Source organism: Phragmites australis, chromosome 11, assembly GCF_958298935.1.
Source record: "Phragmites australis chromosome 11, lpPhrAust1.1, whole genome shotgun sequence".
Lineage (NCBI taxonomy): Eukaryota > Viridiplantae > Streptophyta > Magnoliopsida > Poales > Poaceae > Phragmites > Phragmites australis.
The window spans coordinates 31,096,809-31,123,210 of NC_084931.1; the positions used below are offsets into that span (position 1 = coordinate 31,096,809).

General features: G+C 49.7%; 2 protein-coding genes across 4 annotated transcripts; one reads left to right on the top strand and one right to left on the bottom strand.

Moving 5' to 3' along the window:
* Nucleotides 1-8,914: 8,914 nt before the first annotated feature.
* Nucleotides 8,915-10,246, bottom strand: LOC133885692 (probable serine acetyltransferase 5). Its single transcript, XM_062325428.1, has one exon. The coding sequence runs from the start codon at nucleotides 10,130-10,132 to the stop codon at nucleotides 9,161-9,163; it is 972 nt and encodes a 323-aa protein (XP_062181412.1). The 5' UTR covers nucleotides 10,133-10,246; the 3' UTR covers nucleotides 8,915-9,160.
* An 8,898-nt stretch (nucleotides 10,247-19,144) lies between these two features.
* Nucleotides 19,145-26,159, top strand: LOC133884722 (probable starch synthase 4, chloroplastic/amyloplastic). 3 transcript variants are annotated; one of them, XM_062324240.1, is made up of 16 exons: nucleotides 19,147-19,538; nucleotides 20,042-20,150; nucleotides 20,360-20,435; nucleotides 20,528-21,464; nucleotides 21,571-21,622; nucleotides 22,228-22,350; nucleotides 22,454-22,529; nucleotides 22,605-22,789; nucleotides 22,907-23,098; nucleotides 23,192-23,248; nucleotides 24,122-24,331; nucleotides 24,454-24,579; nucleotides 24,795-24,944; nucleotides 25,199-25,260; nucleotides 25,352-25,427; nucleotides 25,508-26,159. In XM_062324240.1, exons 1-16 carry the CDS (start codon nucleotides 19,414-19,416, stop codon nucleotides 25,676-25,678), a joined length of 2,727 nt encoding a protein of 908 aa, XP_062180224.1. In that variant the 5' UTR covers nucleotides 19,147-19,413; the 3' UTR covers nucleotides 25,679-26,159. The 3 variants fall into 3 exon arrangements, 2 of the variants coding, with proteins under 2 accessions (XP_062180224.1, XP_062180223.1); XM_062324239.1 differs by having other exon boundaries at nucleotides 19,148-19,538; nucleotides 23,192-23,260; XR_009903163.1 differs by lacking the exons at nucleotides 25,199-25,260; nucleotides 25,352-25,427; nucleotides 25,508-26,159 and having other exon boundaries at nucleotides 19,145-19,538; nucleotides 23,192-23,260; nucleotides 24,441-24,579; nucleotides 24,795-24,938.
* The last annotated feature ends 243 nt before the right edge of the window (nucleotides 26,160-26,402 follow it).

Below are 26,402 nucleotides of genomic sequence, written 5' to 3' on the forward strand. Positions count from 1 at the left end.
TGTGAGTCTTTCTTCAAAGACTCCGGCAGGGACGCGCGCACGGGAGGAGGCCAGGCGGGAGAGCTCGTCGGCCAGAGCGTTGTCGCGGCGAGGGATGTACCGCAACTCAAGGCCATCGAAGCGCCTCTCCAGCTTCCTGACTGCTGCCACGTACGCCGCCATTTGAGGATCCGTGCACTGGTACTCTTTGGATACCTGGTTGACCACTAGCTAGGAGTCTCCCTTGGCCAGGAGGCGACGAATCCCGAGCCCCACCGCAGCTCGGAGGCCGGCGATGAGACCTTCATATTCCGCCATGTTGTTGGATGCGCGGAATTGCATCTGCACAACGTACCGGAGTTCTTCACCCGTTGGGGAGGTGAGAACCACTCCGGCCCCCACGCCTTTCAACGAGAGGGAACCGTCGATATGCAGAAATCTCTTCTGGGATGACCTCGGGGACGGGTGTCCACTCTGCCACGAAGTCAGAGAGCGCCTGGCTTTTGATCGCCTGGCGACTGACAAAGTGCAGGTCGAATTCCGCCAGCTCCACCGCCCACTTGACAACACGCTCGGTGCCTTCTCGGTTCCGGAGGATGGGTCCCAGCGGATACGTGGTGACCACCGAGACCTTGTGCGCTTGAAAATAGTGGTACAGCTTCCGGGAAGCGATGAGCATGGCGTAGAACAGCATCTGAGCCTGGGGGTACCTTGTTTTGGCCTCCCGGAGGACTTCACTGACGAAGTACACCGGTCACTGTACCCGGCGGGCCCGGACGGTGGCTTCACCCGAGGGGCTGTTACAGCCCCCAGGCTCGGTGGCGTGGTCGGGGCTGACCGGGTGCTCGGACTCGACCCCCTGCTCGGGGGGAGCCAAGTGCTCGGGCTCGACCCCCTGCCCGGGGAGAGCCGCGAGGACGGGTGAGTGCCCGGGGGCGGCCGGGAGCTGGGACCCAGCACCTGGCCCCGCGCACTCGTCGCGCTCCACCATCAGCACCATGCTCACGACCTGAGGAGTGGCCGATACGTAGAGTAGTAGGGGCTCGCCTTCGGAGGGAGCCACCAGCACAGGTGGTGAGGTGAGGTACTTCTTCAGGTCGCAGAAGGCCTGCTCGGCCTCCGGAGTCCAGTCGAAACGACCGGTCTTCTGCAGAAGCTTGAAGAGGGGGAGCCCTCACTCCCCGAGCTTGGAGATGAAGCGCCCGAGGGCCGCCATGCAGCCGGTGAGACGCTGGACCTCTTTGAGTCGAGCCGGGGGTCGCATCTGCTCGATGGCCCGGATCTTCTCTGGATTGGCCTCGATCCCTCGGCCGGAAACCAAGAAACCGAGGAGCTTGCCCGCCGGCACCCCGAAGACACACTTCTCGGGGTTGAGCTTGAGGCGGGTGGTGCGGAGACTGTTGAAAGTCTCGGCAAGGTCCTCGAGCAGGGTGGCGTGGTCTCAGGACTTGACCACGAGATCGTCGATGTAGGCCTCGACGTTGTGGCCAACCTGCGAGTCAAGGGTGATGCGAATGGCGCGCTGGAAAGAAGACCCAGCATTGCGTAAACCAAAAGGCATTGACATATAACAATAAGTCCCCACCGAGGTGGTAAAGGCAGTTTTTCTTCATCCTCTACGGCCATGCGGATCTGGTGATAGCCAGAGTTTGCATCTAAAAAATATAAAAGATCACATCCCGCGGTTGCATCTATAATTTGATCTATGCGGGACAAGGGAAAAGGATCTTTAGGGCAAGCCTTATTTAGATCAGTGTAATCTACACACATGCGGAGCTTGCCGTTGGCATTCGGGACGATAACTGGATTCGCCAGCCAGTCGGGGTGGAGGACTTCTCGGATGAATCCGGCGTCAAGGAGCTTGCTGACCTGCTCCCGGATGAACTCCTGGCGCTCAGGCGCCTGCCGCCGGACCTTCTGCTTCACCGGGTGGGCGTCCGGACGCACCGCCAAGTGATGCTCGATCACCTCCCTAGGGATCCCGGGCATGTCGGACGGTTGCTATGCAAACACGTCTGCGTTAGCCCGGAGGAAGGTGACGAGCGCGCTTTCCTATTTGCTACCCAGGTCACCGCCGATTCGAACGACCTGGGTAGCGTCTTCGCCCACCACGACCTCCTTCGTGGGAACAGAGGCGTCGGCAGCGAGTCGGGGTTTGGATGAAGAGGGTCCCGGGCCCCCTGGGCAGCCTTCGACCTCGGCCTGAGCTGAGACCAAAGCCATGTACGACTGCTCGGCGCAGGAAATGGCGCCGCCGGAGTCAGCAATCACGGAGATGGGGCCTGCTGGGCCCGGCATCTTAACCGTGAGATATGCATAATGCGCGGCCATCATGAATTTGGCGAGCGCCGGGCGCCCGAGAATGGCGTTGTAGGGGAGGGGGAGCTCCGCGACGTCGAAGAGGACGTTCTCCGTGCGGAAGTTGTCCCGACTCCCAAAGGTCACGGGTAGCTCGACCTGCCCGAGAGGCAGGGAGTGCCCGGGCATCACTCCGCAGAATGGAAGCGACGGCTTTAGGTGCCTGGAGGGCACCTGCAACTTCTCGAAGGCCTCCTTGGATAGGAGGTTGAGGCATGCACCCCCATCGATCAGCACTCTGCCGACCTTGACATTGCAGACGGTGGGGGACACCACCAGGGGTAGTCGCCCCACGGCTGCAGTACTCGCGGGGTGATCGGCCATGCTGAACGTGATCGGGGCGTCCGACCACCTCAGGGGCCTGGCGGCCTCTTCGCTCGGGGTTGCCGAGCACACCTCGCGCCGCATGGTCTTGATGCCACACCGCGAGAAAGGCGTGTAGGCGCCTCCGTCGATGAAGGCGACGGTATGCTCGGGCTCCTGGAAGCCGAGCTCGGCGTTGCCGGGGGCGGCCTCAGCATCGCCTCCCCCGCGGGACTCGTCGCGCTCCCTCTGGCGCTGCTCGATGAGGCCTTTGACCGTACGACACTCCGTGAGATCGTGCCATCTGGTCTGGTGTATGGGGCACCATTTGCCTGGCTCGGGCCCCGCAGGAGCGGGGGCCCTCGCTGGAGCAGGAGCCCGGGTGGGTGCCGGGGCTCTTGCGGGAGCTGGTGCTCTTGCGGGAGCTGGTGCTCTTGCGGGAGCCGGGGCCCTCGCGGGTGCCGGGGCCCTTGCGGGCGTAGGCCGCCGGTTGGCGGCTGCCCGACGTTCTTGCCGGCGGTCGGGCTCTTGGGCTTCGCGCTTTCTTCTTTTTTTCTTTTCCCGCCTGTCGGAGCGGGAAGAACTTGGTTGGTCAGCGGCGGGGTACCCAGGGCGCGGAGCATGCCAAGCCCGGGCCTCCGTCGCCTTGGCGCACTTGTCGGCCAGTGCGAAGAGTTCCGCAGTGGTTTTGATTTCGTGCATACCTAGCTTTTCGAGCATCCGCTCGTCGCGAACGCCCTGCCGGAAGGCGACGATGACAGCATGGGGGCTATCCGCGGGATGGTGTTGCGGACCTGGCTGAAACGCTGGATGAAGCGTCGCAGCGTCTCCCCTTCTTGTTGCTTGACGGCGTGGAGGTCGCACTCCAAGCCGGGGCGCGTGAACGTGCCCTGAAAGTTAGCCACAAACTGGTGGCAGAGGTCATCTCAGGAGCTAATAGATCCTGAAGGTAAGTTCATGAGCCAAGAACGGGCGGAGCCCCTCAAGGCAACATGGAAATAATTCGCCATCACCTTTTCACTGCCTCCGGCCGCCTGGACGGACGTAGTGTATATTTGGAGGAACTCGACGGGGTCAATGGACCCGTCGTACTTCTCTGGCAGCTCAGGGCGGAACTTGGAGGGCCATTTGACCCGTCAGAGTTCACTAGAGAAGGCACGTCAGCCGGTGCCGTACCCCATGGCGCGGGTGGCATTCCTTGGCGGTGAATGCCGGTGAGCCGGGGATTCCTGGCGATCGTGGGCCGGAAAAGAGGAAGCCTGGTCCTCAGCCTCGGCCTCCTGCCGGGTTTGCCGCTGGCGCTCGAGAGTGACACGCGCATCTTCGTGGCCCCTCCGCTCGTTGAGACGCAAGAGAGGTCCTGGGCTTCGGACGCGGCCAGGGGGTGGCGCTCCGCCTGGAGGCCCCCTGTCCCGTGCGAGCGTTGCCTGTTGATGGGCCGGTTCTGGCGGTGCCACGCTGGGTGGTGGCGCGAGAACTCCCGGCCAGCACCTGGCGGCGAGCAGTGCCGACCAGGGCAGCGACTTCTTGGATCCAGCGGCCTTCTGGAGTGTTCGGCGTTGCCTGGACGGGCGGATGCCTGAGGAGAGCGTGCGCCGCAAGCAGCGCACTCCCGGGGCCGGCCTCGCCGAAGGCGAGCCTACGCCGGAGAGGCACCCGGCGCTGTCCAGAGGCGGACCTGGCGGCCGGGGTTTCGACCACCAGCTGGGGGTCGGATGGTGCACCGGCGGCGGCGACGGCAGCCCTGCTGGGCCCAGCGCCCTGGTCCCCTTGGGAGGGGAACGCCGCGCGTGCAGATAGCGGTTGCTGCTGGGACGCAACAGCGACTGGGGCCTCCTGGACGACGGGCAGCATTTCCTCGCTGGAACTGGAGCCGGAACGCTGGAGACGGTGTCCACCGGCCATTTTTTCTTTGGAAGAAAACAAACAAACAGATTCAGGGATGTTCCCCCCTACCTGGCGCGCCAGCTGTCGGAGGATTAACTCCTGTCGCAGGGATCCCGAGAGACCCCTTTTTAGAGATTCGGCCGGGGGATGATCCTGAATAAGTTCGTCGGAGAAATGAATGAGAGTAAATACAACGGCCGGTGGTGGGGGATGATGACCTAGTGAAAAAAGAAGTAAATGCACCGGAGTTTAGACAGGTTCGGGCCGCACGGGGGCGTAATACCCTACTCATGTATGGATGCAATAACTGTCCTGAGGGAGATCCCTCAAGGATGTAGCTGGTTACAAGAAATATGATCTAACTAAGAGCTTGAGGCTCCCTCTTCCTCTGCTAGAACTACGCTTTGGTCTTATGCTTTGTGTTCGTCTATGGTTTGGTTCTTGATGCTTGGATGCTTGGATGCTTGTATGCTCTTGTTCGGGTTCTTGTCTCGTTTGGTCTCTGGTTCTGTCTTCGTTGTCTCTCTTCGTTTTTTTTTGTCTCTCTGTGCCACCGGCTCTTTTAAGCACTCGCCGGCTGCGACATGCCCCGAACGGGAAGGAGGGGGGCACAAGTCCCAAGATGCCATCACTGGGAAAGACGTCATCATTTCTTCTGGGCGAAGTGACCGGAGGGTGGAAAAACGCCACACGCCCGGTCACCTATCACTATGAACGCCCTGGCAACGGGCGCCATGGAGAGGGCCCACCGGACAGCCGCAGAGCAACCCGGTGTGCCCGCCCTGTCTTGTTCCTCTGCCACAGCAGGGCGGCAGACGGAACGCAATCCTTGCGATGATACGGGTGATACGGGACGGGACACGTGCAATTAATAGCCCTACGCCCCTCTTCTAAAGCATGGCTGGAACTGACGCTGCGGCGGGAGCAGTTGGATATGTCAGGCCACGCACGCTCATTAAATGCGGCTTCGGACCTCTGACTGGCGGACACCTCATCGGTGGGCCCCTCGGGGGCCTTTCTGGGTCGTCGGGGAACCGAGTGCTCGGGGGTACTGTTCACCTCCCCGAGCACTCTCTCCCGAGCACTTTTGCACGATCCTTCGGGGAACTGAATGCTCGGGGGCCGCCACGTGCAGCCCCGAGCACTCTCTCCCGAGCACTCTTGCACGATCCTTCGGGGAACCGAATACTCGGGGGTCGCCACGTGCAACCCCGAGCACTCTCTCCCGAGCACTCTTTGTGTGATCCTTCGGGGAACCGAATGCTCGGGGGCCGCCACGTGCAGCCTCGAGCACTCTCTCCCGAGCACTCTTTGCATGGAACCTCAGGGAACCGAGCGCTCGAGGGCTGCTGCTCGCAGCCTCGAGCACTCTCTCTCGGAACTTTAGCTCTTCTGGTCATCGGGGGACTAGGGTGCTCGGGGGTGATCAAGCACCGGCCCGAGCACTTTTCTTCCCGGTATTTAGACTCCGCGGATCATCGGGGAACTGGGGTGCTTGGGGACCAATGACTGTGGCCCCGAGCACCTTCTCCCGGGACTCGAACTCTCCTCACCCCGCGGGAGGGACCTCGCGGGATGACGCCATGTGGCGGATGGCTGGCTTGGCCTTGGGACTCAGGGACCCCCAGTTCTTGATACACCGATAGGTACCATTTACATGAGCAACTCGTCGGTTTCTCCAATCACAACATCTACATCGTGATGTTTTGACTGCAAGATGATACCATTTATCTTCCTCTCTAGTCTCATTATCTACAACGCTACCACTACGACGGTAGGGATGTTACGATATATTTGAGATATCTTCAAATATGATAGTTTATGATTGATTGTAATCTCATGATACATCTTTATCTTTAGAAGAAACTTCTTACTCTCCAAGTTTTATATTCGGTATATTCCGCGCTCAAGACTCAATGCAATACATCATCATATTAAACCAACCTTCATATTCTATCAAAGCGTGCTGCTCCGCTGCATGCCTGCATATATCAGTAGCACAACTGAAAAATGCTTTAGCTCTAACAAAATGAAATATCAGTTGAAAGAACATGTGAACACAGCCAGATTCTGCTGGTGTTGAAAAGAAAGAAACGAAGCTACGGTTGATCGTTGATACATGGTCCCAGAGGGGAGAAAACATAAAGTTTGGTCAGCGTCAACTTTGAATTGAAATACAGCGAATCAGTAATGCCAAAAGTGTCATTGTAAATCAAAGCAAAATTAGTACTTTTCCGCTGTAATTATAGTGCATAATGGATCTGAAGCGCCAACTTGGCACAACTGGTAGAATATATACAATTGGATGTTCTAGAACCCAGCAAGTTTTATGCTTATTTAAGCAAGTGTGGTTCATTGGGACATACAAAGATCCAATCCTTCTCTGAAAGCAACTAGCGACACCCAACGCCAACTACTCATGACTATTGTGGTGAGTACACACCGCTCAGAACTACAGGCAGACAGGCAGTAGTTACCAATGGGCCAACCAAGCTCCTTTATTACCATAACAGAAGAAAAGGACATACACTACTAAAAAAAAGTTACCATAACAGAAGAAAAGGACATACACTACTAAAAAAAAGGTACCACGTCGTTGAACTGAAAGCAGGTTAAGATTTAATAGTGAAATATTTTAAGAAGATTTCCATAGAATTATAAAAACTAATAAGTAATTGTTACAATAGGAGAAAGACCTTGCTGTGTATCGAATATTGATTGGCTGAGAGCGTACTTTCCTTGAGAGCCAAATCAAAACCATTAAAACGGTTCTAACTGACCATCGTAACAACTAAGGGATGACATTTTAGTTCAGACAATTACTATTAGAAGACTGTGATCATGTCCTAAGAGGGTCTTTAACAATATAGTCAACTACTAATAAAAATTGTTCATCTATAGATAACACAATAGACAATCTTTCCAATGACATTAGCTATATCATTTTCTTCTAATTTAATGTGGATCCACATATAATAGGTATTAAAAGTCTGTATATATATTGGAAGACGCTATATACTGACTGCACGTTAGTAGCTAGCTTTTCTCTCTCCTCGCATCAACTCTGCTCTAAATAGACAAAAATAAGATGTGAATATCCTTACAGTTAGCTGACATAAATAGTTGGAGATGACCTAAATGATCTCTGTGCCATTTGAAGAATGGCCTTTATAGTTCCCAGTAATGCAGTCTAGCACATTCTGCAGCCCTCAGGGTACCGATACAAAATCAGATAGGAAGAAAATGCAACTACCTGTGCCGAGTAATGCATTTATTGTTAGCAGACCATTGATTAGTAGTTATATACTTATATACATGTTGAAAATATGGTAACTTAATCTTTGATGAACTACTCTTACAAGACAAAGCACAGTAGGCCTTTCCTGAACTTCGACTATTCAGATACCAAAGCACAAGAGCATTATGGAGGTTTTTCATTAGCTAGCAGGTTTTTTTTGTCATACTTTCAATAGAGCTAGCAGATGAATGGATGGGAAAACCTGTGAAAATTAATAAGAATGAACTACCACCGGATCCCTACTGGCACAACAACAAAAAAAGTTACTAATTGTTAGGTAAACATCCACTGAGAGAATAGTCGGACGACGTCAGCTATTAGGAGAGGAATTAGATTATAGATTAGAGAGACATAATATTGAGGAGACTTAGAAGAAACAGATTGAAAAATTAGATTAATTCTTCTGGCTTGATTACAATAACGGTTGCACACTACTTTATATAGGAGCTGGTCCTAACAAACTAAACTAAAAAATCTTATCTCTAAAACTTACTAATAGATCTTATCTAATCTAATCCCAAGCAACTAATCTTATCTCCAACCTGATGCTACAGTATCCACCAATTTTCACATTCGTGAACAGTACTTTCAGCGCATAACAGCTTCGCATAGCACTAATAGTATAAGAAGGTTTAAAAAAACTTGCTCAATAGACAAACAGCAATTTGAGGAAATTCAACCAAACAAAGAAGTTGTACAGACATTCATCAGCTCCTTTGAACATTTGACGGTGAGTATTATAAGATAGGAATTACAGCAAAAGCGATATTTAATTTTCTTCCATGCAAAATAATGATAGTGCGATTAGGTGGGAAAATGTGGAGCTAATTCTACTCCAGAACTATATCTTATGACATGATTGTGATTGGGATGCAGAGTGGTTTACTGAGTGAACTTGCAAAACAAACTGACTCATTGTTCTAATGATTATTCAGATTATATTAGTGAACAATGCATCACATCAACGATTCAAGTCACAAAATCTTTCCATACCAGAGAGAATAAAATATAGAGTTAAGAAACTTCCAGCATATAAGTTGTCACTTTATACACTTCAATCTGTCCTTGAAGTTTGATTCATAAGGCAAGTGACAAAATCCAACCAACTCTCTGTGGATATACAAACTTTATTCATTGATCAACCACAATTTATCAGTATCTGAGCGTGGCACATTCAACTGACAAAACGATTGATCACAAACGCTACACTTCTACAATACAGTTCGTCCCAGACAAAACCAGAGCACACAAGAGCTGATAGTAGTACATTGCTATTTGGTACATCACCACTGCTGATGATACAGAGGAAGAGTAGTAGACATCGGAAAATCGCTCTCAAATGGTGTAATCTGACCACTGCCGTATGAAGGACGTGTGATCCATGGACTCCCCCGGCATGTCCTCATCCTTCTCGCCCTCCGCTTTCTTCCCACCGATCAGCCTCGCGGGATTCCCCACCGCCGTGCTCCTCGCCGGAACATCTATCAGCACCAACGATCCTGCCCCAATCTTAGCCCCAGCATTAATCTTCACGTTGCCAAGAATCGTGGCTCCTGCACCAATCAGCACGCCATCCCCAATCTTGGGGTGCCGGTCGCCGACCGCCTTCCCAGTGCCACCCAAGGTGACGTGGTGGAGGATCGAGACGTTGTCACCGATGACGGCCGTCTCACCGATGACGACGCCGGTGGCGTGGTCGAGGAGGATGCCCTTCCCCACGACGGCGGCGGGGTGGATGTCGACGGCGAATACGTCAGCAACGCGGGACTGGAGCGCGAGCGCGAGGGGGCGGCGCTGCTGCGCCCAGAGGACGTGCGCGATGCGCTGGGCCTGGATGGCGAGGAAGCCCTTGTAGTTGAGGAGGCAGTGCGAGAAGCCGACGCAGGCGGGGTCGCGGGAGTGCGCGGCGAGGAGGTCGGCGACGACGGCGGCGCGGAGGGAAGGGTACGCGGTGAAGGAGGCGAGGAAGAGGTCGTAGAGAAGCGTGGAGAGGAGGGTGGAGGAGCAGAGCTTGTTGGCGAGGTGGAAGGAGAGGGACCGCGGCAGGGACGGGTGGGACAGCACGGTGGCGTAGAGGAACGACGCGAGCGCCGGCTCCGCGTCCGCGTCGCGGCGGGCCTCCGCCTTGATCTGGGTCCAGACCCAGATCTCGTCGTCCACCGACTCCGGGGGCGGGTACGCCGGCACCACCTCCGCGGGGAGCGCGGGGGGAGGCGGCGAGTGGGGCTGGTGGTTGGAGTGGTTCGCGACGCCACCCCCGTCGCCACCGCTGTCGGGCGCGTGCGCGTGCGGCTGGCCGACCGGCATCGCCCTGGCGGGGGGGGGGGGGGGGGCGGACGCGGAGGGGTCGAGGTTGGTGGGCGAGGCGAGCTGAGGAAGACGGGCCACTTGCGACCGGTTGGGTCGATTGCGGAAGAGGCCGAACGGCGCAGGGGGTCTGGGGGTGTATATATATGCGGACGAGAGACAAGTGGAGAGTAGAGACAGGGACACGGCGGTCTGTTCCCTCTGCTAGCGTCGTCAAATGTAACTCCCATGTGTTAATCTTTTTATTTATCTTATAATTTTTATTTATATTTTCACTACAAATTTTAACATAAATAAATATTTTTGATAAACTATGTGTCCTCAAGTGGCAGTGGAATTTTTGTGCTCGCTAACCTTGTGGTAAAATGGGCTTCGATAGAATCGGATTAGAGCATCTCTAAGAGACTATTTATCACACGCGTCACCTCACCGGGTGGTCAAATCCTACAAATTTGATGCTCCAACAGTCATACCATCTCCCACGCCATTTTGCCGGGCACTCTATCCCGCTCCCCCGCAAGCCAGATTTGGCGTCTCCCTCCCGCACGCCATCCTCTGAACGCACGCTCGTCCCCATGCGCTCCTGCCATGATTCGGCCTCCCCTGCCTCTGTGGACGCATAACAAGTCGGTCGTAGCCATTGAGGCCTCATTGGGTTTGCTCGCCGCTACCGCGTCCCGCCTCTGCGCTCGCTCCCGCGTGCTCCAATCATCCTGCGACTTCCTTGGGGCCGGTGCCGATCCTCCCGAGGAAGCAACCGCTGTTCCCTGGGGCTAGTGACCTTGATGACGCGCACAACTGGCTTGTCGCTCTCAACGATGACCTGTTGGAGTGGTTCAACGCCTCCATGGATGAGTTCAGAGTGCTAAGGGAGGAGGAGGCGGTTTGGGAGGAGGGTCGCCCCAGAGGAGACAACGAGGGCGGGGGGTGTTTTCCAGATGGTGTTCGAGAAGAAGAAGAAGAAGAAGATGGGTGGTTGGGACTGGGAAGGTAGGAGTTGGAAAGGTTGAATCTTTGGGGTTTCTGGCTCGGTGAATGTCGATGTATTGAGTAAAGGGGTACCCTGGCTAACAGGCCTCACGAAGGGTGTAAACAGGCAGGGGAACATGCCTCCTAAAAAGCTGATCGGTCGTGCGACCAGGAAAGAGTTACCACGACCAATGCAAGGCCTCTAGTGACCAATCTTGCTACGCCTTCACATAAACCCGCGACCAGCCCCACTAGTAGCGGGACCAGATTAGACGCAACCCATCCAAAGCGTCTTTATTTGGCACCCTCTCAAACGCTTCTCTTCACCAGGCACCGGCTCCGGTGGATAAAGTCGTGGGCGGTGCAGGGGGGCGATGTCCCGTCCCGTAGCATTAAAGGCTACATAGTGAGACCCTACAGGCCGACGCAGCGCCGCACGATAGATGGGACGTTGTCAGGCACTTGGCAGGGCAAGTGGACAAGAACGACGCAGAGAGGCAAGTGGATGAGGACGGCGCGGAGAGACAAACGGACGGGGACAATGCAGAAGGGTACTGTTCCGTCTCGTAGCATTAAATGCGGCGAGGTAGGGCTCTACGGGCTAAACATGACGACGCACGGCAGCACGACATACAATGCTGTCAGAGCAAGTTAACATACATGGTCCTCTGTAATGATGATTTGAGTTAGATATTAGAATGGGCAAAGGCCATCTGTGTAGGGCCCACATGTAAGTTCTCCCCCTCCCTATTATATAAAGGGATGAGGACCCCGTTTGTAAGGTAGAAAAAACAATTCTGGCAAATTGTTAGAACACCGTCTGTAACCAAGTGGGATCTATGATAACACAAACACATGACGTATGGTTGTTATCCTCCGAGAGACCCGAACCTGTATAACCCCTGGTGTCCCTGAATCCGCCATCTACACACACACACCCAGTCCTTGAAACATCGTTCACGCACCCACTGTCCAGCATACCCAGAAATCACTGTCAGGGATTTACCCTTGACATTTGGCGCGCCAGTTAGGGGGCGCGTTTTTGTAGTTTCAGCAAGTTTGAAAAAACTTGATCAGGCTACCCATGGCCGAATCCACGACAACCGCTAAGTCCCATTCCGAGGACCCCAGCCGTCGCGACATATTTGTCATGGGGTACCATCCAGACTAACCCGGTGTACTCCAAGCATGGGACACCTAGCCAAAATCAGAAAGCTCTGAGACCCAACGCTAGGTCTGCATGGCGACCCATTCCGCAGGGGGCGCTGGAGGACCACACACCTTAAACACTGGCGGCAAACCCTCGGTTTTTCACCCAGAGGGAAACCAGCCTGGCGCCAGATAGGCAGGTGCTCCAAGACAGCCCCAGCATTCCCAGCATCGTCCTGAGGAGCCCCTGCACAGGGCGTATTCTACGGTGGTGTCTTCACCTAGGCCATCATGTTGCCCCAACACTAGGGGCTCCCCACCTCGCGACCTATCTTCACTCCACGCCCAGCATCTCGACTATGAGACCATGACGCCAGCATAGAACCTCCAGACCCTACGGGTTCTCCTCAGCCACCCGTCGGTGCCCATACCAAAGGGCTCGCCAGTGGCACCATGGCTACGTGATCTCGCCCTCCTGGTCGAGACCGCCCGACGCCAGACCATGCCGCCATGCATCACGCCTATCGCAAGGTCCGGTGCGGGTCGCGATCGCCATGGGTCATAGCCAGGCCCGCGACGGAATAGGTCACGTGCTCCCCCAACCGCGGGGAGTACCCATGGGCCACCACCAAGTTGGGTTGGCCAACCCTTCGACCTACGTGACTCCCTGCGCCAACGTGACCTTCGGGGCATAATCCAGAGCTAGATGGCCACTAGAGAGGAGGATAACAGGGCCCGACGGGTGCTAGAAAAGGGCAAACAATCCTACCGTACACCATCCCCCTGCAGGGAGGCATTGGATGGTTCCACACCGTTGCTAGGACCCAGAGACTGACGTCTCTCCTCGAGGACACGCACTGCTGCCCAGCAATGAGCGGCGCCCCGTTACGGGACAGGGTGTAACGCCCTGTCCGCCAGGCTACGGGAGGTGCACTGGCCGGACAAATTCTGGCCGATCCTAGCTGAAAAGTATGATGACTCGACCAACCCGGAAGAGTTCCTATAGATCTACACCACCATGGTGCAGGCCATCAGAGGACACGGGAAGGTTATGGCCAACTACTTCCCTACTGTCCTGATCGGTTCCGTCCGGTCTTGGTTAATGAATCTCCTCCGCGGGCCGGTTCACTCCTCGGAGGACCTGTGCGACCAGTTCATCGCCAACTTCCAGGGAACCTACGCCCGACCAAAGGTCAAGGACGACCTGTATCAGGTCCGACAGCGATAAGACGAGTCGTTACGAGACTACATCCGACGCTTCACTGAACACCGGAACATCATTCCGAGGATCACGAGAGAATTCGTGGTCATAGCGTTCAAGAGGGGGTCAAGGACCAGAAAATGGTCGAGAAGCTAGCCACCCGAGTAATCCGAAACACCACCGAGCTCTTCGAGCTCACGAACAAATGCGCATATGCCACCGAGGCTTAGGAGCGGCAGATCGACTCCAGGTCACGCCCGACGTCCGACCATCCTGCCTCTTCCAAAGGAGCCGACCGGAAAGACAAGAAGAGCAAGCAGAAGGCCGTACCTCCCGAGTTCTTGGCAGTCGAACAAGCCGGCCTTACACGCCGACACTTCAAAAAGAAGAACGGGAAAAAGGGTCGGGAGCTACTGCACGATCCACCGTACAGATGCCCACGATCTAACCGAATGCAAGGTCGTACGAGGCATCATCGACCAGGAGCTCAGAGAGTGCAAGCACAAACGCGACGACCATGATGAATACTAGGGTGCCCCAGACCAGTCGGCACTGGGGTACCAGCAGGCCAATTACATGGCCCATCACATCTTCGGAGGGGCCACGACATATTCCTCTAATAGGGAATACAAGTCAGTGGTCCGTAAAGTGTGGACAACCACATCAGACCCGAGCCCATGCCTCAAGTGGTCGGAGGTCCCGCTCACCTTCAGCCAGGCCGACCATCCGGTATGCGCCAGACGCCCTGGTCGCCATCCTATCATAGTCGAACCCACGGTACAGAACATCTGGTTAGGCCGTGTGCTCGTCAACGGTGGGAGCTCAATCAACCTTCTCTTCACCGATGAACTGGACACCCTGCAAATTCTGAGAAGCTCATTAAAGCCATCCCCACCTTTCTTCAGGATCACCTCGAGCTCCTCGGCCAAGCCGCTAGGACGAATCGGGCTACCGATCACCTTCTGCTCACCGGACAACTTCAGGACCGAAAGGGTCCTCTTCAATGCGGCCAACTTCGGGACTACGTATAACGCGATCCTCGGGTGACCGGAAATGGCTTAGTTCATGGCCGTTGCTCACTGCGCGTACTAGGCAATCAAGATCCCTGGGTTAACAGGGGCCATCACCGTTGCTGGAAAAAGGAGCCTCGACATGGTCGAGCTAACTCCCGGGTCGCAGCCTGAGATCGTTGAACCTAACGGACAGCTAGTAAAAGTCCAGGTCATCGCCAGCCCAGACGATCGACTCAAAGCAGTAAGCCTGTACGACACCAACCCGAGTAAGACAGTCCAGATTGGGGCATCGCTGGATCCCAAATAGGAACTCGCGCTCATCACCTTCCTCTGGTTGAATGCGGATGTCTTTTGATGGGGTTCGTCTGATATGCCCAGAGTCCCCAGGAATGTGATCGAGCACAAGATGTCTATACGGTCGGACGCTCGACCCGTCAGGCAGAAGGTGCGTCGGTTCGCGACCAACCGGAAGGAAGCACTTCGACAGGAGATCAATAAGCTCCTGGAGGTAGGCTTCATCCGGGAGGTGCAGTACCCAGAATGGCTGGCTAACCCGGTCATGGTCTAAAAGCACAATGGTAAGTGGAGGATGTGCATCGACTTCACCAACTTGAACAAGGTATGCCCGAAAGATCTTTTCCCCTTCCCCGAATCGACCAGCTGGTTGACTCAACTGGCGGCAGTGACCTGTTATGCTTCTTAGATGCCTGCTTGGGGTACCATTAGATTAGCATGTATAGGGGGGGTGAAAAAAATGGCTTTTGTTACACCATTTGGGGTCTTTTGTTATGTAAAAATACCTTTTGGCCTGAAAAGCGTCGGTGCCACTTACCAACGGTGCATTCAACTCATTCTCCAACCACAACTTGGGAGAAACGTCGAGGCATATGTGGAGGATGTGGTCGTCAAAAGTCAGATCAAGTCAGACCTGGTCGCCGATCTCCAAGAAACGTTTGATAACCTCCGGAAGTACCGCATGAAGCTAAATCCAGAGAAGTGTACATTCGGGGTTCCGTCAGGAAAGCTACTGGGATTCCTCGTATCTCATCGGGGGATTGAGGCCAACCCCGATGAAATCAGAGTCATCGACCAGATGCGGCCGCCAATCAGGTTAAAGGAAGTTCAGAAACTAACAGGATGCATTGCTGCTCTGAGCAGGTTCATCTTAAGGCTGGGGGAAAATGGACTTCCACTCTTCAAACTCCTGAAGAAAAATGATTGCTTCCTGTGGACATTGAAGGCGAAAACAACATTCCAAGAACTCAAAAGGTAGCTCTCCACCCCTTCCATACTAACTGCACCTCAACCCAACGAGGAGCTCTTGCTCGATGTTGCCGCGCACCACAGGTTGCAAGCGCGGTTCTGATCGCTGAGCGAGAGGGCCTCCAGTGACTAGTGTACTACGTCAGTGAGGTCTTACTCGACACTAAGGTTCGGTACCCACATGCTCAGAAACTGCTGTGTGCCATCATGATAGCCTCTCGCAAGCTCAGACACTACTTTCAGGCTCACAAAATCAAGGTGATTTTCTCACTCTCAATTAGGGAAATTCTGCATAATAGAGATGCAGCAGGGAGAACAGCAAAGTGGGCAGTAGAGCTCGGGGGATTCGACCTCCAGTTCATCCCCTGAACTTCTATCAAGTCCGAGGCGCTAGCCGATTTTGTAGCCGAATGGTCGTCCTTCGAGCCCGAGCAGGCGCAGTGACCGGAGGCGGACGAGCACTGGACCATGCATTTCGACGGGTTATTCACGCTAAAGGGAGCCGAAGCTGGGTTGGTTCCGACCTCACCCACTGGTGACATACTCAGGTACATCGTTCAATTGTATTTTCCAGCCACTAATAACATTGCTGAATATGAGGACCTCTTGTCCGGAATGCGAGCAGCCTCCACACTTAGGATTAAATGACTGTTAGCGATAGGGAACTCGCTACTAGTCGTAAACTAAGTGCAAAAGGAGTTTTAGTGCTCTGACCCGACAATGGCGGAATACCATGCCGAAGTGAGAAAACTAGAGCAACACTTCATTGACTTTGAGGTCAAGCACGTCCCTCGCAAGAACAACTTCCTAGCCGATGAGCTGGACCATCTAGCTTCTTCTCGAGAATCTGTCCCTGTCGGAGTCTTTGAAGAAAGACTCTCACGGCCATCCACCGCGGTCTCGGCCCAAGGTGAAGGGGATGCTTCGCTCGAAAACGGATCACCCGATTCAACACCTTTGGAGGCAACGCCTCCTTCGGTGCCATCGACCTCAGGCTATCATATGGTCACCTTGCTCGGTTCGGGTACGACCTGGATGGATTAGATCTTGAACTACCTTCAGAACCGAGCAGTCCCTGATGATGATGCGTCAGCAGAAAAGGTCTCGCAGTAAGCTCGCAGATACTTCCTGGTAGAGGGACGCCTCTACCACCGAAGAAGCAATGACCTCTTACTGAAATGCATCACTTAGGAAGAGGGGAGCACAATATTCTCTGATATCCATGGAGACATATGTGGTAGCCACACTTCATACTTCACCTTGGTCGAAAAAGCGTTCTGGCAAGGATTCTATTGGCCCATTGCCCTCTAGGACTTCCGTGAGCTGGTGAAACGGTGTGAGTCGTGTCAGTACAATGGTTTGTATTATTACTATTTGATTTGTAACCTTTTGTACTATGTAACCTTAATACTTATGTACGAAGCTTAACTGTGATACTACAACTGTTATACTGTGCGCATCAGCTATTTAATTCAGGGACTGATACAGGAGGCGCATGAGATCCTGTGATTGGGGTCTTACATAGGGCGAAGCTCGTGTGATCAGCCCCCTGGTCATGAAGCGAGGTCACATGACCAACCCTTGCTGATCGCAGAGCATGTACTCACCTACCCGGTTAAGTCTTATTAATGTTATCTACTTGAGTGTTTTTTCCTTTCCTAGACACTTGCTTTCGGTGAGGCACAGTCGTGAGATAATGCGGAGTTGCAGTGACCTATCCCATAGCATTTAATACCGCGAGATGGTGTGAAGGGTGAGAGTGATGGCGTTCGGTGATGGTACAAGACGAGCAAGACGACTAGAGCAGAATAGTCATGCCTATCCGACATCAAGATAAGCTAGGGGTAGTTGGCTTTGTCAGGGTAAACCTGTCACAGAGTTTGACATGCTCTATTTTTTTTAATCTTTGCCCCTAATATATAAAGAGTTGAAGACTTTACTTGTAGATAACATTTTGTAACAAGTTCAATCAATTTATAAGATAATACGTAGGATATAGGCTATCCTTGTTCAACCTCGAGTTTTTGAAGGTCAATAGTTTTATTTCGCTTGTATTGTGTTATGCCAATGCCTATAGAGCGAGGTTCAGAACGAGGTCGATTTTAAATGCAATTAATATGCTTAGTTACATGAATAAGAACTAAGTTAGTGGATCTTTGTCTTTTATTTATGAATATGACTAAAGTTAGTCGTAAAGGCTCTTACAAAGGCTACACGATGATGTTCGAGGTCGTATGCAATTTCCCTGTGCTATCAATGTCATCTTTCTAAGACCTTGTGCGTGAACTTTGAGAAGACAACTTGTAAATGTCAAGTAAAACTACTTGCCCAATGAACTTTGCAACTACAACTTCTGAAGAGTGAAGACAAGGTGAAAGTGTGAAAAGTTGCTTGCTCACACAAGAGGCGAATCCACCACCTAGCACACCGGCTACCGCTACCTAGATACCCTTAGCGCATCCTAAAAGTTACTATTAAACTTTGCGACTATTCCATGTTAGCTTTTGCCATGGGTGGACCCCATCATGATTCATGGCATTCAGAACACGCATCGGCATGCCATCGCTCAAGAGAGCAGACAACATCTCACTACGAGTAGCAGAGCACATATGCACAAAGAAGCTTAAGCATGCAGCAGCTACCAGCCAGATCTTTTTGCTATACGCTCTAGACTCTAGTAGTACGAATGTTGATTCAGTATTTAGTTCAACAGATTGCAAATCGTTGATTCGGTGAATGAATGATGAATCTTGTTTTATGTAGATTTTCTTAACTATTTGAGCCGTCTAATATAAACAATTGTATCATATTATGTATTTTTTATTATAAACCTTTTTTTTTTACATTTTATGAGTCCTCAGCCTTTCAATTCTAAGCTAGAAATTATGGATCCTACATTTTCATTCTACGTATGCAACTAACTATATCTATAAAGTCATAACAAGCTTACCAGCCCAAGTGACTCTGGAGCCAGCTCCCATACCGACGACAAGGGTTTGATCCCCAGTGTGGCCCTGAAGGCACCCTTTGTTGAGGGTGTAGAGCCTCCACTAATGAAAGAAAAAAAGAAAAATATATCTAGAAAGTCATTACTTATACGCCATTCAAGGTTTATGATACTGTTGTTTGTCATTTAGCGCCATTCAAGTAGTAGTAAACCTTATAGATATCATGGTGGAAAACACTGGGGGACTAAAATTTCGTAGAAATTTTGGAAATTTTAAAGTGGGATAAAATATCTAATTTTAGAATTTTTTTTTATTGGCATGTGAGATCACAAAGCAGGTGACGAAAATAACCAAAATTTTGGTTATTTTTCACAAATTTCGATTTTTTGTTGAAGAACAAATTGTAAAACAAAACTGAAATCCCCGGAAACACTAATGTCCATACTGAGCACCTGGCTTTGCACGCTGGCTTGGCAACTTTCAACAAACAGAGGCTACCACTGCCGTCGTGGTCCCGCGGTCCCCGATCTGCGGGGCCCAGGCGGCCGGATAGCCCCGGCTCTGTTTGGCACTCCTCTCTTCTCCTCCGGCTTCCCCGCGCGCAGTGCACGAGACACCAGCCGCCCCGTGCACCGCCACGCAGCCCTACCCACGCTTCCACACCACTCCACTCCGCTACTTTTCCAACCGCAGCCCACGCGAATCCCGACGCCGCCGCTTCGAGCTCCCCCATTTCTTATGGCGTGTTCGTCGGCGGCGGGTGCCGAGGCGACCGCCCTCCTGTTCCGCCACCCCGCCCCGTCTTCAATCGCCGGGCGTCGCCGCCTCGCCGTGCCCCGCCGGACTCGCCACCAAAACCTCAGGTGAGTTGCTTCGAGTGCGCGCGCGCGCCCGTGGCCGTAGGAGCTCCGTCTGGAAGGTGCTTGTGATGTGTTTGGGGTATTGCTTGTGACATGGATTGATGGAGCGTTGCCGTTATGGCGATCGCTGGGTCGTGGTTGAATTCGCGTCGCAGTTTATGTACAACTTTTTCTTGAGGCTGCTTATGTACAGTTTGCAGTTATTGAAAACTATGGGAAACAGGAAGTGGCATCTGGCTGAAAAAAAAACTATGTGTGCGTTGTATGTACGAATTGGCTATGTCGAGTCTCTAGTAATGCTATTGCCATGTTTGGTCGCACTGTTCTACCATCTGTAAACAGCAGTGCCAAATATATTTTACTTGTTTTCTGCAGCCATAATAAAATCATTATAGATCGATTTCGATGCTGACGTGCTTTTGAAATTATTTATTTTTAGAAACTTTAGTTGCTGGAATTTACAAAATATGTCAGTGGGAGGCCAACTTCTGTTTTTTTTGTGCCAGGATTAGCGTGCAACCTCCTCAGAAGAGTACGCCTAGTGCTAACCACCGTAAGAGGCCTAATATCCAGAGAGATGTAGCAGCAGCTTCCAGTGACAAAGAACGCCGGCAGGTATTGCAGCATATTCTTCAGAAATTATATCTGCCGTAAGGTGTTTTCTACTGAATAGTGCCTGATATGAGTATTTCTTCCACGCTTCATATATTTTGAGTCTTATCTTGCAACTTATTAATGCTACCATCAACGTTATTATGAAATATCAACATTTCTTGTTTACTGTTGTCACTTTTAATCGTTTTTTCTTTGATATTTTTCCACAGAAGTTTGAAGGTGAAAATGGCCTACCAAACATTCAACTGGAAGATTTGGTAGGAATGATACAGAGTACCGAGAAGAGTAGGGGACTACTTCCTTTTGAATATTCATATAGTTATGAGAAATATGTACATGTGCGTGACAAACACTGATTTATAACGTTATTTGGTTAGATATATTGCTTCTGAATCAAGCTCGTCTTCAGACATTGGAACGTGCTGACAAAATTCTTAAAGAGAAGGAAGCATTGCAGCGGAAGATAACCATTTTAGAGATGAAGTTGTCTGAAACAGGTGCACAACCCAAGCTTTCGAAGTCTGATACAGAGATTAGTGACTCTCCTCTTGTTATGGAGTTTGATGCCCTAAAAGAAGAGAATATGCTACTGAAGGACGACATTGAATTTCTTAAAACAAACCTTGTTGAGATCGCTGAGACAGAGGAGAGTCTATCCAAGTTGGAGAAAGAGCGTGCTCTTTTAGATGCTTCCCTTAGGGAGCTGGAGTGTAGCTTCATAGCTGCACAATCTGATATGTTGAAACTTGGTCCTCAGCAGCACGATGCATGGTGGGAGAAAGTAGAAAATCTGGAAGAATTGCTTGAGTCCACAGCAAACCAAGTCAAGCATGCTGCTATGGTTCTGGACCTCAATCATGATTTCCAGGATAAGGTTGAGAAACTAAAAGCATCATTGGCAGCAGCAAACATATCAAAGTTCTGTCTCTATTTTGTTGATCTTTTGCAGCAAAGGGTAAAATCAGTAGAAGAGTGCTTCCAAGCATGTAATCATGAAATGCATTCTCAAATTGAACTGTATGAACACTCAATAGTGGAGTTTCATGAAACCCTGGGCAAAATAATAAAGGAAAGTGAGAAAAGATCACTGGAGCATTATGCAGAAGGTATGCCATCTGAATTCTGGAGTAGAATCTCTCTTCTGATTGATGGGTGGTCCCTTGAGAAGAAAATATCCCACAACAATGCAAATATGTTAAGAGAAATGGCTTGGAAAAGGGATAATCGTCTTCGTGAAGCATACTTGTCGTGCAGAGGTATGGAAGAGAGGAAATTGATGGAAAATTTTCTAAAGATGGCACTACCAGGAACCAGGTATGACTTTCTCCTTTGCCAGTTAGAGGAAAAAACTTGTTTGTAGCAATAACCTATGCTTCAGAAAACAGTTGTCTGTATTAAAAAAATTTATTGGTTAATGCAGTTCTGGTTTGCACATTGTCCACATAGCAGCAGAGATGGCTCCTGTTGCAAAGGTGATCCTTGGTATTAATTTGCTATGTAATAGGCTGTATAAATCTACGCATAGAGGATATTACTTTTTCTAAGTACTCCAATTCTGTCAGTAGTAAAGCATCACGTTTCCAGTGTTCCATTTAAACTGGAGCAAGTTGTAATAGGTGGTTTTGTCTTTCCTTTTTTTGCTTGTTTTTTAGATGTGGGAGAGAGGCATACAAACGAGGTTTCACCAATACATAAGTACTGTAGATGTGCTTTTCCTATGATCCACAGTCTGTGAGAATCTCTAGGGTTGACTTGAAAGAGCAACAAAGTCGACACAGTTGACAGTATGATCCTTTCTAGATGTTATCACCCACAAAATCAGTCTTGATGTTGCTTAACTAGTAAACTGCCTGAAAGCTGTAAAAAATACAGGCTATAGCTTACAAATTGAATTAGAATGATCTCCATGAACCAGAGTATATTTTGAAGTTTAAACTGGTTCCTTAGATAAGATGCTTATTAAACTACTGATGCATTGGTTCACTAATTACTTTTATAATAGTAATAGTTGTCCATGCCAATTAAGTTTCAATCCTATTTGTCATCTTTAATCTTGCTTATATGCATGATTGTTTAGGTTGGCGGTCTGGCAGATGTGATATCTGGCCTTGGCAAGGCACTTCAGAAAAAAGGGCATCTAGTAGAGATTATTCTTCCCAAATATGACTGCATGCAGCATAACCAAATTAACAATCTTAAGGTATGTATCTTCTTTGTTGATTCTTATTATGCTGTTAGTTGGATCTTTTTTGTGGGGGTTGCATCTTCTGTTTGGGTAAGATTGCTGTTTGGTGATTCTGCAGGTTCTAGATGTTGTGGTACAGTCCTACTTTGAGGGAAATCTGTTTGGCAACAAGATATGGACTGGGACTGTTGAAGGTTCCAAGCAACCCTCAGTTTAACCATTGTTTAAAATTAAATCTGTGTTGACCTAACTAAATTTAGCATATGCAGGCCTTCCTGTCTACTTCATTGAACCACAGCATCCAGCCAAATTCTTCTGGAGAGCACAATACTATGGAGAGCATGATGACTTCAAACGTTTTTCCTACTTTAGTCGAGTGGCACTGGAATTACTTCACCAATCTGGCAAGAAAGTTGACATAATCCACTGTCATGACTGGCAGACTGCATTTGTTGTAAGATTTAAAGATCATGGGGCAGACTGAAAAAATGATCTTGTTTTTCTTAGCTGGTTTACTAAGTTGAAGTTACTAAGTTATGTTCCTTTTTTTTATTAACACTGTAAACTCCAGGCACCTCTTTATTGGGATGTCTACGCAAATCTGGGCTTCAACTCAGCTAGAATTTGTTTTACCTGTCACAATTTTGAATATCAAGGAGTTGCTCCGGCGCAGGATTTAGCATACTGTGGCCTTGATGTTGAACACCTGGATAGACCAGACAGAATGCGGGATAATTCACATGGTAGAATAAATGTTGTTAAGGTATGAACTAAGGAAAACTATGTAGCATAATATTTGGAATTCGAACTTCAGCTTTTGGTACCACTCATGCTTTGCTGTGCTTATTGTGTTCAGGGTGCAATTGTGTATTCCAACATTGTCACAACTGTATCACCAACATATGCTCAAGAGGTGCGCTCTGAGGTAATAGTTCTTCTGACCTTTAGGTCCAAGGTGCACTTCCATTTGATGCAACTAACTTGTTGATTGGATTGTCTTTAATGTGTTTAACAGAAATTTTTTAGTACCCCTATTTTCTGTGACCCCTCTTGTCGAAAGTGTATACAGTATAAAAAGTGTTTGACGCTATGTTGCTTATATTCCCCAAAAAAAATCTTGGATGTAGCATGTAATGTTATGCACGTTTGCAATATTTCAAGGTCCCATATAGCAAAATTTATAAACAAAAATGTAGTGCAACATGCACATTTGAAAATGAAAGGGTCAGTTCCCATAGTGGTAGGGATGCGGAATTAGTTTTTTTGTAAAAGTCATAGTTTCTACAGTAGTCTTGCACTGCTGAAACTTATGGGGAAAAAGTAGATCAATTATGGGGATGCTGAATTTGATGGAAAAGGATAGACAGATTATTGCACACGTCATGGCACATGGGGAAGCTAATAGATATATTTACTGATGTCTTCCTCTGTCCATTAGTGCCCTGTTGTTTGTTGTGTAATATTTTCTTCTCCTGATGTTTCTCCATGGATTAAAAAGATGCTAGATCATGACATGGGAGTTGCATAAATAGGTTGAATGCTTGTTATCACCCAATTAAGATATACTATCCTACATACCCATATGGGGCCTGTACTGCTACTGGTGTTTCTATTTGCTATTAATTGTTTTTTTAGAACTGTTAATTTAATGTGTCATAAGCTTCCTCGCCATTTTTTTTTTTGACAAAAAAGCTTCCTCTCCATTGTGAAGCTCATCAAGAATTTCCCCATTTGGAAATGAAGTGTCTCAGCATTTTGTTATTGACTAAGTTCCTCTGGTGCTCAGGGTGGGCACGGGCTCCAGGATACACTTAAAGTACATTCCAAGAAATTTGTTGGAATACTTAATGCAATAGACACGGATACATGGAATCCTTCTAGAGATAGGTTTCTCAAGGTTCAATATAGTGCTAATGATCTACATGGAAAGTCAGGAAACAAAGCAGCTCTCAGAAAGCAGCTAAAACTGTCTTCTGCATATGCTTCCCAACCACTAGTATGTTTCTTTATCCACTTAACCGATGTCAATCATTTTATGTATAAGCTGACCGTGTACTTGATTTGAGTATTTTTTCCTCTCTTCAAGATTAACTAGATAACTGAAGTTTTCACAAGCAGGTTGGTTGCATTACAAGGCTAGTTCCTCAAAAGGGTGTACATCTCATTAGGCATGCGATATACAAAACAGCCGAGTTAGGCGGACAGTTTGTTCTTCTGGGTTCAAGTCCAGTACCTCATATTCAAGTATGTTCTCTTGATGGATTATTTCTGCAGCTAAATTTGGTCGTACTTGAATCTTGGCAGGATGAAAATGGCTTTCACTTCCTCATGACCAATTATAATAATGAAGGAGCATAGATTTGTTGTTTGGAAAACTGTATTTCTTTATTTTCCTTGTAGAGCAGCTGCTTGCTTTGCGGTCGGAACAGTGACATATTAGTTGTTCATTTGTTTCTCAGAGGGAGTTCGAGGGTATTGCAGACCATTTTCAGAACAACAGCAATATCCGGCTGATTCTGAAGTATGATGATGCTTTGTCACATATGATTTTTGCAGCATCGGACATGTTCATTGTTCCTTCCATGTTTGAGCCATGTGGCCTCACTCAGGTGTGCTTTCTTCATAGCGTGTATAGCTATAAATACAGGAAATTACAAAAATTGCCTGTTGTTGGTTAGCATGATAACATGGCGTGTATCAGTTACTGACAGACATCCTTTACCATCGTTGTCATCTGATATCTTCCTAGAATTAATTATGCAGTTCAACCTTTTACCTCAATAATACTTGCTCTTCTCTTCTGTTTGATAAATGATACGTGCTTGTCTTCTGATGTGCAATTCTGACCTGTTTTTATCCACAGATGATAGCCATGCGATATGGTTCTGTACCAGTCGTTCGAAAAACTGGTGGTTTGAATGACAGGTAAATAGTAAACCAACTATTCCTTCTAACATCATTGTCACTTTCAAATAAGCATTGCGTAATGCAACATTGATGTGCTTTGTGACTATAGTGTTTTTGACTTTGACGATGAAACAATACCTGTGGAACTGCGAAATGGCTTTACATTTGTGAAGGCTGATGAGCAGGTGCATATCTGTATATATCCTAACATGAAACTTACAATATTTTTGTGGGTGGAGATCATGCGAGATGTTCATTTTGACAGGGTTTTGATAGTGCAATAGAGCGAGCTTTCAACTACTACCACAGGAAACCTGAAGTCTGGAAACAGTTAGTACAAAAGGACATGAGGATAGATTTCAGTTGGGACTCTTCGGCTTCACAATATGAAGATATCTATCAAAGAGCAGCTGTTCGAGCAAGGGCGGCAGCGTAAACGTAGACAGTTTCCTGACGCCTCCATGAACTCTCTCGAATGCTGTTCCTTGTCGTATGGTAACTATGGTTCTACCAGCTCTGAATTAGCATCGCTACTCGGGCCTGCAAGCGGCGACATGGCGTTAATTGCAGTTCCCAACGGAGCAAAGCGATAAAAGAAAATACAGAACGGATGTGTCAGAACCACACATGAGATCAGGATGTTTCGTGATGCAGCTACTGTGGGATGCATAATCTCTGGCACTTGGTCCCCATGAATACTCAGTGCCGCTGCGCCAGTGCGGACGAATTACCGGTTACTATACGTTATTGTTCAGCTCTGTCAGGCTGTGAAGTGAGATTATATAGTCCATGTAATGTGGTTTGCATAAACTGGTGTAAATTGTACCCCTTATCTGTGCAAAGTCTGCTGTTTTAAACATGTATCTTCCGTCGTTAAGACGAGAGAAGAAGGGTATGCAGAACTGTACTCTTTTACATGTTCATATTCATAGTCATATCTGCATTCGAGGTGTTCTTTTTTTAAGATGGGAGGCGTTCCGCGTTCACGCTTGTTTCACAAAAATGTTGGAAAACAAATGAAGACGTCATCCGTATTCGGCGACGTGGTCCTTTTCCAGTTTTCCTTTCCCAAATGGCTCGACATTCGAACCGACCGAACCGCATGACGCACCGCTCCGCCCGACCTCTCTTTCTCTCCCTCGAACCGACCGACGCTGTGG